Here is a 9,171-nt window from a genome sequence, read left to right on the forward strand (position 1 = left end):
ACGCCTCGCAATACAGCAGCCCTTCCCCTCCTCCCGCCCAGCTGCGGTGCACGGCCTGGGATCAGCAGCCGGCCCCACTCGCTGGCCAACGCGGCGGGAACACAGCAGTGCCAGCCTCTGTCTGGTCCCTGATCCTCTGGGCATTCCCTTCAGTGCCAGGCAGGCCTCTGTGGGGACAGGCAGCAGCTCCTCACGCTCCGTGGCGCGGAGTGACTGCAAAGGATGGGAACTGCATCTCCTTAAAGTGCAGTTTCACCAGGTTCACACAAACCAGCAGCCAAGCCCATCAGCCCTCTGACTGCCTACACAGCTCCACAGCACTGCATTCCACTCCCTGCCCCGGCACATTCCCCGCAGCCCCGACAGCTCAGGCAGGCAGGAACTCCATCCCATCCAAATACACATCCTATTTTTTTCCTATTTTCTGAAAAGAAGGATTTAGAAGGGCGGTGGCAGATGCCTGATCACAAGACATTCCCTGCTGCCTCACAGACTGAAGCCCCTCCTTGCACACACGCAGCACAGGCTGCACCTAGAGATGCAGAAACTGGTGCCCTGCCTACTCCTTCCCCTCAGCACCACAGGGCCGGGGAACGTTCCCCCAGGTGTAGTGATGCCAGACAGGCACTGCGGCCCTGGCCCCAAGCAGCAGGTCGCCCCTGAACTGCTGGGGCCCAGCACAGTCCCCGGGCAGCCCCCGAAGGCCTCAAGGAACATGGCTGTGCTGTGCAGCTGCTCTCAGCACTGCTCTTGCCTGCAGCTCCACCAGGAGAGCCCAGCAGACTGGACATCACGTGTGCCACGGAGGTAAAGACTATTCAGTCCCTACAGCAATGCATTTATGCATAATGGTTTTTCCTTGAACAAAGCTATGACTCCACACTCTTTCCCTCTCCCAGTTCCTAGAGGACTTTGTGGAGCTGCTGGCACAGCCGCTGCGCACGCTGCCCTCCGTCGGCCCGCCGGCCGTGCTGGCCTACAGACCTGAGGCGCTGCGGGGCCGCCTGCGGGCCGAGGTGGGTCCTGCTGGGTGCTCTTTGGTTACTTCCTGGGCACCGGTATCGTTCCAAGACATCACAGACACGCGTCTAAGCACTATTACACACTTCACAACATTGTGTTTTGAGCAGCATTACTTCCCCAAGATAAAACAAGGATTTGTGCGCTGATACATTCCTTCTGTCATCCTGCCTCCACTTTAGGCAGAGGAGGACTGCGCTCCCAAGTGCGAGTACTGCGGAAGCCTGCTGAGGCCGTTCCCTTCCTTCGAGGACATTTGCCCTCCACCACAGGTTATGGAGCAGTGAGCAGGAGGAAGATGAGGGGCCGGCCCTGGGGAGCCCTGCTGCAGTGACACTGCTCTCTGCCTTCCAGAAGTTCTGCTGCAAACGCAATCAAGACCTCTACGAGTTCATCGTAAATGAGAGGAAGAAACACGAAAGTGCTTGGAACAGCCCTATTTCTATAGACTCTCACGAGCCCCATGGCAGTGAGGCTGAAAGACACGTGGCAAAGGAGAGAGCGTACCAGAGGTACCACGCTGGCTGCGGGGATAGCTGGGGGTAGTTTGGATAGGGAACAGGCTACTCTGGAGGGAAAAGAAGTGCTAAGAAAATGAAACTACAGCAAGAGGTAATGAAGGAACTTTTTAAAAGCTAGGCAATACGTGCTCATATTCCAACTGGGCCCCCTCAGCTTTTCTCTTACCAACATAGACACAGGTAGGGCCCAAAATGTAATTGCAGCTATGGCAGGGACAATATTTTGATCTTGGTTTTGCCCCAGGTGCCAAAGCAATTTGTATTTCTCTATTTTGCTGCTCAAACCGTGGCACATTTGAATTCAAATCCACAGAAGTCAAACACACAGTTCCCAAGACTTGTGCTGAGCTCTCTAGCAGGAGGCACAAAGTTCATACAGGCATTCTACTCCATGGCATAATGATACAACACACCTGGGAGTAAACTGTTAGCTTCTCTGTAGGCAGCCCGGTGGTGTGAGTACCTTGTTTTACATGCAGAGCATCAACCAAAGCCATTGTTGGACATTTTTTTCATGTTTATAATGCAGGAAGAACAGCGAAAACATCCTGGCTGGTACCTCTCATTCAGCTAGTGGGCAGCACCGCTTTCACATAAAATCTCCATATAAAGTCCATCACATTGTTTAGTTCTGCTATCAGTGTAAGTGATACCACTGCAATCACAGGGTGTTCTCACTGAAATCTCTGTGTGGGAGCAATTCGTTTCTCCTGAGATAGTATTATACTGCTGATATGCCATTGCTTCTAACAGTTATTTGCAATTATAGGAGAGAAAAAACAGGTTCAGAAACTTGGGTTTCCATTGCAAGTCTACCCAGTACCCACCCGTTTCTGAAAAGGGATATGAAATGCCTCTCATGAACACTTCTATTTCCAGGCAGCAGGAGAGACAAATGGCCAGACAGTTAGCCTTCCTGGCAACTGAGCCGAAAACTGTAGCTGAATGTGAGTTTGCATTTCTTTTAAGTTTTGTCTGTTTGTTACAGCAGTGAATTTTATGCAGTTGCTTGCCTCCAACATTCTCTAACTGAATGGAAGTATGCAATGTGTTAGTTTATTGTCCAATCCCATTAAATTAGATGTTACTACATTAAATAATCTCACACATGAAAAAATCAAAAGCAGTTCCAGTGACTTTCATTACTGACATTCAAACATTTCAGCTGAAACGTGTAGAAATTGAACTTACACAGTAATAAGTTGCTAAAGCCAAGGCTTGAGAGGTAGACACTGCCAGAATAGGGGTGATCTGTTTTAACCAACAAAGTGAACATTCTACAAATTCCAATCTCAGGCTGTGAGTAACTGAGCAGTTTTTCAGATCTAGTGAATAAAACCAAAATCATTTTGATTAAGAATAGACAAATTAGATTTCAGTTAAAGGTATTTGCTCACTAACAATGTCAAGGCAATAAGGGGGCAGAGCTGCCAGCCCTACTCAAACACACAAAGCCTCCCTTTGCTCCCCAGGTAGAGCACAGCCTGGCACCATTTCCTACCTGCTTTCTCAGGAGCCACCATCTCTGACGGGCTGGACACTGATGCCTGAAGAGAGAGCAGCAGAGCTTGAGGAGGAGCCCATTTCCTACAGCATCACCTGCTGCGACTTCACTGTTATGGGTGGAAGGGCAAGTGGCTGCTGCCAGAGGAGACGGGCTGCACCTGGCTCATGTCATGCTGCAGGGCCCTTTGCTGCTGCCCTTAAAGGGGAGGCTGGGTGCAGGGCTGCAGTTACTCATTTCATCACTTCTTTTCCAATCTTAGGTAGCGAAGAATGAATTGTTGGAGAAATACTACAATCATGGAGGGAAGTTTCTTACCATGCTACCAGATGGAACAGCACAGTTATTGTATCCTTTATGGGGCTGGTTTGACCACAACAGTCCAGGGCTGTAGACACAATAGACACAACAGCTTTCAGTACGTTCTATAATGCTGCATAATGGGGTAGCTTGGCTTACCACTTCCAAAAAAAGCATCAGGGAAAGGGTTACAGAGCCCTTGGAATCACATTCCTTCAGATCAGCCTGTAACTTCGAGGCAGGAAGGGCATCTGTGTGCTCAGTGCTCAGCTGAAGGAACACACCAGCCTGGCTGGGGACAGCTCTGCTCTGCCCCCCAGCTGCCTGCATCCCAGGGCTACTACCATTCGTGGCTGTGGCAAATGACAAAGTGCCTCAAATGCATGCACTCCCAGCAGTGAGCCATGTTGGAGATGCAAGTTGTGAGGTGCAAAAGAACCACTGTTTGGATATGTTCATGCTAGTTCCAGGAACTAAAGCCATTTTTTCCCTCTGGTAGTTCCTTTTTTTTTTTCTTTGAGAGAATGGGACCCGCCCCTGTTTTCTCTATCCTCATTCATATTAAGCTCAATTCTTCCCTTTCCCAGGCTTTTGCTTTCAATCCTAAGATTCCATAAATGTGTCTTTAAGGCTTCTAAGCAATTCTGCTTGGATTGTTGCTTAAAAAAACAACAAAGTACATTTTTTGTCAGTGTACAGAGAACATTTATGTAGGAAAGGACTTTGGTCCTTCCCCAGGTAGGACTGCAGCACACCACCGTTCTGCCTGCAGCACCATAACCCAGGCAATGAGTCAGTCTATGCACTCCAAAACAGCACTGTGAGGTAAGTTGTTATGCAGTAACCAATGAACCAAGCACACAAAGGAGTTGTGAACACCTTATCTGATGGTAGCTATCCATCCGGAAACCTGGCAGTCATCGTTGTACGAGAGAAAAAGCGGTTTGTTTGCATAGTGCAGGAAGACAAGGAAAGTAACACTGAGATACGGGCAGTATTTGCATCCAACGGCAGGAGCACCTGCTACCACCCGCACGGCACTGTGTGGTACGTTGGTGTCAGACAGCAGCTTTGTTCCCACTGCATGTTTTCAAAGATCATAAAGGGTATTTTTATCAGCACTCCAAAATTAAAAGGCAAACACACGATAGGAGAGATGTGATCTATAGGGACAGGACGCGTGTTTTATAGACTCACCAATGCCATTGGGAAAAAGCAGAGACGCAGCAGCGCTGAGCTGATGCAGCACGCCCTTGTTGGTGGAAATTCTGTGAAGGCAGGACACCTTAGCTAGGAGGTGCTCAGGACAAAATGAAGATTAGTATTTCCTCTTTCCCTATTTCCTCTTCCCATACTCAAAGGGCTGTGCCCCACTGTGTGCTGGGGTGTCAGGCCCAAACTGTGCCACAGCTTGGTGAACACTTATGTGAGGTCCTGTATGTGCTGAGCCCTGAGCGAGGTCCTGTCCCTGCTGAGCGCTGGCACCGGGTCCTGTCCCCCGGGGTGTTGGGGACAGCAGAGCCGCAGGGTGCACCCGTCGCTTGGAGTGTTGGTTTTTCTCTTTCAGGATAACGATGAACACTGAAGGAGGGCAGTGCCTGGACCGGGCAGGCAACAGGGTGAGGAGGTGGATGTGGCCAAGCTGCACAGCGTCATCTGGACCTTGTGCCCCACTGAGCCCCATCTTCCTCTCCCTGAACCTGCACGTGGGGGTCAGGATCATGGGCCAGGATAAGATCACAGTTTCCTTCCTTGCCATGGGACAACAAGCAAAATTCAACGTGGGAACAAAAGTGCAGGTATTTCTTACATGCACAGCCAGCTGCAAGCAGGGCAGCCAGGGAATCTTCCTTACCCATGGGGGTGCCCCTGCATTGCCCCAGCCTTGGTCCTGCTTCCAAAGCAGCTCTGATGCCCTCTACTCTCTCAGGGCAGCCAGGCTGGCCAGCTGCATGCCCTCCCCAAGCTGAATGAGGATGAGCTCCTGCTGCTAGCCTTGCGGGTGAGGATCCTGCGGCTCATCGATAAGCTGCGTAGCTGCCTGAACTTCCCTTCCAATGAGCAATGGGACAAAATGAAGCCACCAGTGTACCTTGTCACACAGACTTTAAAGATCTTGTACCTTTGCACAACTTCTGACATAAGCGAAGAGCTGTGCAGCTCAGTCAGGGCAATAGTAAATGCTCCAGTCTGAGCAGCATGTGTGGTGTGAAGGCAAAGTGAGTTGAGCCGGCCAAGACAGAGAATTCCGATGCCACAGTGCTAGCAAGCACCGATCCCGGTGCCCCACAGCCCTGCCTGCTGTGGGCCAAGGGCACTGCAATCCTGGGGCCATCCTGCTGATGGAACAGCTCAGGGTGGGGTGCGGCCAGCAACGGGTCACGTTGTGTCAGCTTGTGGTGAGGAGCGCCTTGGCTGGGAGGTTTTGTGCAGGGCACATTGACTGTGTGCCTGATGTCAGAGCACTGCTTGTCAGCGTGCTTCCTTCTGTCTCCCAGCAGCAGCCAGCCTGGGCTGAGCACTCATTTCAGTCCATAAATTTGGCACAAAGATAAAAGCAAACAGCTGAGGCACAGCCTGTGACAAGGGGGGAGGAAGAGGGGTTTTGAGGCCACAGCATGGCACTGCTGCACTCAGCAGCACTCACAAAGGGCACAGTGCTGGCAGTGTCCACGTTCCTGTGCTGGGAGCACTGCGGGGTGTCTGGCCAGCTGCAGGCACAGCACAGCACACAGCAGTTCAGTTCAGCCCGCTGCAGGCACAGCACAGCAAAGCACAGCACGCAGTAGTTCACCCATTCACAGGGGATAAGAGGCCACAGTTGAACCAAAGCAACCAACAGCCCCAGCAGCATTTGCTCAGGTGCAGGGGCAGCAGGCGGTGAGCAGCCCCTGGCATAACGAGAGGCTGCTGTGCGGGGATCTGCTTGCAGCCACATCGAGCACCACTGTCCCACTGCAGGCCCTGCAGTCGTAGGAGTGATGGGACCCCTCACAGCCCAGATGACCTGGGCCAGCTCCCAGCACTCACAGTGTGGATGCTGGAGGCCACGGGCTGCACTAGGCCCCTCCGCCTGCAGCCGAGCAGTTTGGCGAGGTGGCTGCGGATGTCTCTGCTGTGCAGGGCATAGATGAGAGGGTTGAGGAGGGAGTTGGTCTCACCCAGGATGAACAGCGCGTCCTTGAGTGTGTCAGACAGGTCGCAGGAGCGGCAGGCGGCCTGCACGGTGCCCCCCACCAGGTATGGGCCCCAGGAGAGCCCGAAGCCGACGAGGACAAAGAGCACAGTGCGCAGCGCCTTGAAGTGGCGCAGGCGGGCGCGGAGGGGCCTGGGCTGGGCGCAGGAGTGAGGCGACCGCGTGTGCTGCGCATAGGCGATGCTGCACACTGAGACGTGTAGGCACAGCAGCACTAGCAGGGATGGAGCAAAGACACCGAAGCAGAGGGTGTAGAGGTACTCACTCCTGGCCACAGAGAGCAGCCCACAGTAGCCCGTGTAGTTGCTTTGCTGAAGAGAGGGAAAAATGAGAGGCAAGTGCCCAAGGAGGAAGGCGAGCATCCAGAGGAACATGAGGGACAGGGCCACGGGTGCTTTCTTTGGAAGCGTGCGGTAGGAGAGTGGCAGCCTCACTGCCAGGTACCTGTCCAGGGAGATGAGCAGCAGGGTCAGGATGGAGCCAATGCACGGCGTCATGCTCAGGGAGATGCGCAGGAGGCAGAAGGACTTGCTACGGTCAAAGTCCCCATCCAGAACATCATCCAGGGCCTCAGTGATGCACATTACGCCCACCAGCAGGTCGGCGGTGGCCAGGTTGAGCACGTAGATGTAGCCAGAGCCTGGATGCTTCCTCAGCAGCTGGCAGACAGCCACGATCACCAGCAGGTTGGCAGGGGGGATGAGGCAGCTGAGCAGCGCATGCAGCACAGCGCACAGCACGCTGACCATGCTCCCTGCTGCAGCCCCAGCAGAGGAGCCCTGCAGCAAGATGTGTGGCTGTGCTGGTGAGAGGGGACAGAAGTGCCAGCCCCCCCACAGTTGCACACTGGCCACAAACGCCTACATCAGTCCTCTAAAAGGCACTCTATCCATTCCAGAAGACCTCTGCAACCATCCCAGATGCTGCCTGTTGCCGGTGGCATTTTCAGCACTCCCAGCCTCACCACTTCCCATCGGATTTCGCTCCACGCCCAGGGGGATGCACCCAGAGGTGCCAGATGGCTGACGCTCCCACCCATGGTGGGCAGGGAGGAGCGCTGTGGGCTGGGCTCCCAGCACTGTGACACAGGGCGAGGAGCGGCTTCACCAAACAAAGCGGAGGCAGGCAGATGGCTGCTGTACAGGCACCTGTGGTCAGCGTGGTCAGGAGTGTGGCACAGAGCAGGCAGAGCCGGGGCAACAGAAACACTGTTCTTGTAGGCTGCACCAGCACCGCAAGGCCACCAACTGCATGCAGCTTCTGGCATGGGGACAGTGCACAGCCTCCAGACCGCGGCCATGGGCGGGAGCACGTGGGAATGGGGCAACGGCAAAAAGCCAAGGACCTCTGGTGCCTCATCCAACGCAATTGCTTCCTGACGGCCCCAAACCAGGCCTGCCATTTTGCAGAGTAGGCTGTTAGACCCTAAGTATATGCTTCTGCTGAGGCATCTGCAAAAGAGAGAACAGAAGAGGCAGCTTTCTCGGGCTGCTGTGCTGCAGCAGTTCCTGTGCCCGTGCTCCCGGGTGATGCAGTCTTTCCTGTACCATGATTGAGCAGCGGCCACGGCCCCAGGGCAGCTCTGAGGCCATAGGAATGATGGGAATACCACAGACACTGAGAGCACGGCAATACACGGACGGTCCTTCACTGACCCACAGTTCATCAGGTTCTCCTGGCTACGGTCAGAAAACACGTTGTATCAGATCAATTTTTACTATATATAGCTGTAAATGGAGCACCAGTAAGTTGCACAGCAGATGAGTTCAAAAAAAAGTAAATCCAATCTATATCAAATTAGGCTCTGGATGAACATACTATACTCATTAAGTCAGTGCTTATAACAGGTTTGGAAATGGAGACCACCAGTCCAAGGCAGACATTGCCTGCAAGCTCCTGCTAATGAGCAGCACAATGGCTCTGCTAACAGCTCTGCACTCAGGGGCCGCAGCCAGGCAGTCACACGCCGCACCCTGAGCCTCATCCCAGGGCAATGTAAGCTGCTCCTATTCTCCGTGTTTCCATAACTGTACTCAGCAGTGCAAAGGGTACTTCTGTCTTCCCTGACCCACACACAGGCCACAGCAGCTCCGCCACCTGTATGCCACTCTCCTTTGTGCTTAACAAGCCGAGCTCAACAAGCTTGAATCTGCCTATCAGAATCATTATTTCATATCCATTTTGGACATGGTGAAATTGATCTCAAGGGGTCAAATACGGCTTATTTACATAAATGGGTCTTTACACCTTCATTTTAAAATCAATAAGTAGCACTATCCAGGAGAGGAGAGCTTAAAGCTGTGAATTTAACACCAGGACATCCTGTTACCAGCCCACAGTGCTGCTCATGGACCTTTCCCACAAAACAAAGACACACTTGGCATGGCGATCCAAGGAAGAGAAATCCTTTCAGGAATACAGAGCACACAGAAAAGGATACAGAATCACAGAATCACAGAATCACAGAATTGTAGGGGTTGGAAGGGACCTCTAGAGATCATCGAGACCAACCCCCCTGCCAAAGCAGTTCCCTACACCAGGTCGCACAGGTAGGCGTCCAGGCGAGACTTGAATATCTGCAGAGAAGGAGACTCCACAACCTCCCCTGGGCAGCCTGTTCCAGTGCTCCG

At 53.0% G+C, this 9,171-nt stretch overlaps 2 protein-coding genes across 2 annotated transcripts in view; one reads left to right on the forward strand and one right to left on the reverse strand.

Annotated features, from left to right (window-relative positions):
- The window catches only part of ERICH6 (glutamate rich 6), a 7,633-nt gene extending 2,088 nt beyond the window's left edge, over nt 1-5,545 (forward strand). The window contains exons 2-11 of the mRNA XM_031555089.1: nt 695-807; nt 900-1,016; nt 1,203-1,292; nt 1,375-1,532; nt 2,421-2,488; nt 3,014-3,171; nt 3,308-3,393; nt 4,240-4,392; nt 4,913-5,144; nt 5,276-5,545. Of these exons, the coding sequence (XP_031410949.1) occupies nt 695-807; nt 900-1,016; nt 1,203-1,292; nt 1,375-1,532; nt 2,421-2,488; nt 3,014-3,171; nt 3,308-3,393; nt 4,240-4,392; nt 4,913-5,144; nt 5,276-5,539 (1,439 nt within the window). The 3' untranslated portion in view covers nt 5,540-5,545. The remainder of the gene's footprint in view (nt 1-694; nt 808-899; nt 1,017-1,202; nt 1,293-1,374; nt 1,533-2,420; nt 2,489-3,013; nt 3,172-3,307; nt 3,394-4,239; nt 4,393-4,912; nt 5,145-5,275) is intronic.
- A 512-nt stretch (nt 5,546-6,057) lies between these two features.
- Nucleotides 6,058-7,500, reverse strand: LOC104912738 (glucose-dependent insulinotropic receptor-like). Its single transcript, XM_031555035.1, has one exon. The coding sequence runs from the start codon at nt 7,288-7,290 to the stop codon at nt 6,337-6,339; it is 954 nt and encodes a 317-aa protein (XP_031410895.1). The 5' UTR covers nt 7,291-7,500; the 3' UTR covers nt 6,058-6,336.
- Between the last annotated feature and the right edge of the window lie 1,671 nt (nt 7,501-9,171).

Source organism: Meleagris gallopavo, chromosome 11, assembly GCF_000146605.3.
Source record: "Meleagris gallopavo isolate NT-WF06-2002-E0010 breed Aviagen turkey brand Nicholas breeding stock chromosome 11, Turkey_5.1, whole genome shotgun sequence".
Lineage (NCBI taxonomy): Eukaryota > Metazoa > Chordata > Aves > Galliformes > Phasianidae > Meleagris > Meleagris gallopavo.

Excerpts from the sequence above, each read along its gene's own strand:
- LOC104912738 (XM_031555035.1), bottom strand. The coding sequence starts at position 7,290 with ATGGTCAGCGTGCTGTGCGCTGTGCTGCATGCGCTGCTCAGCTGCCTC.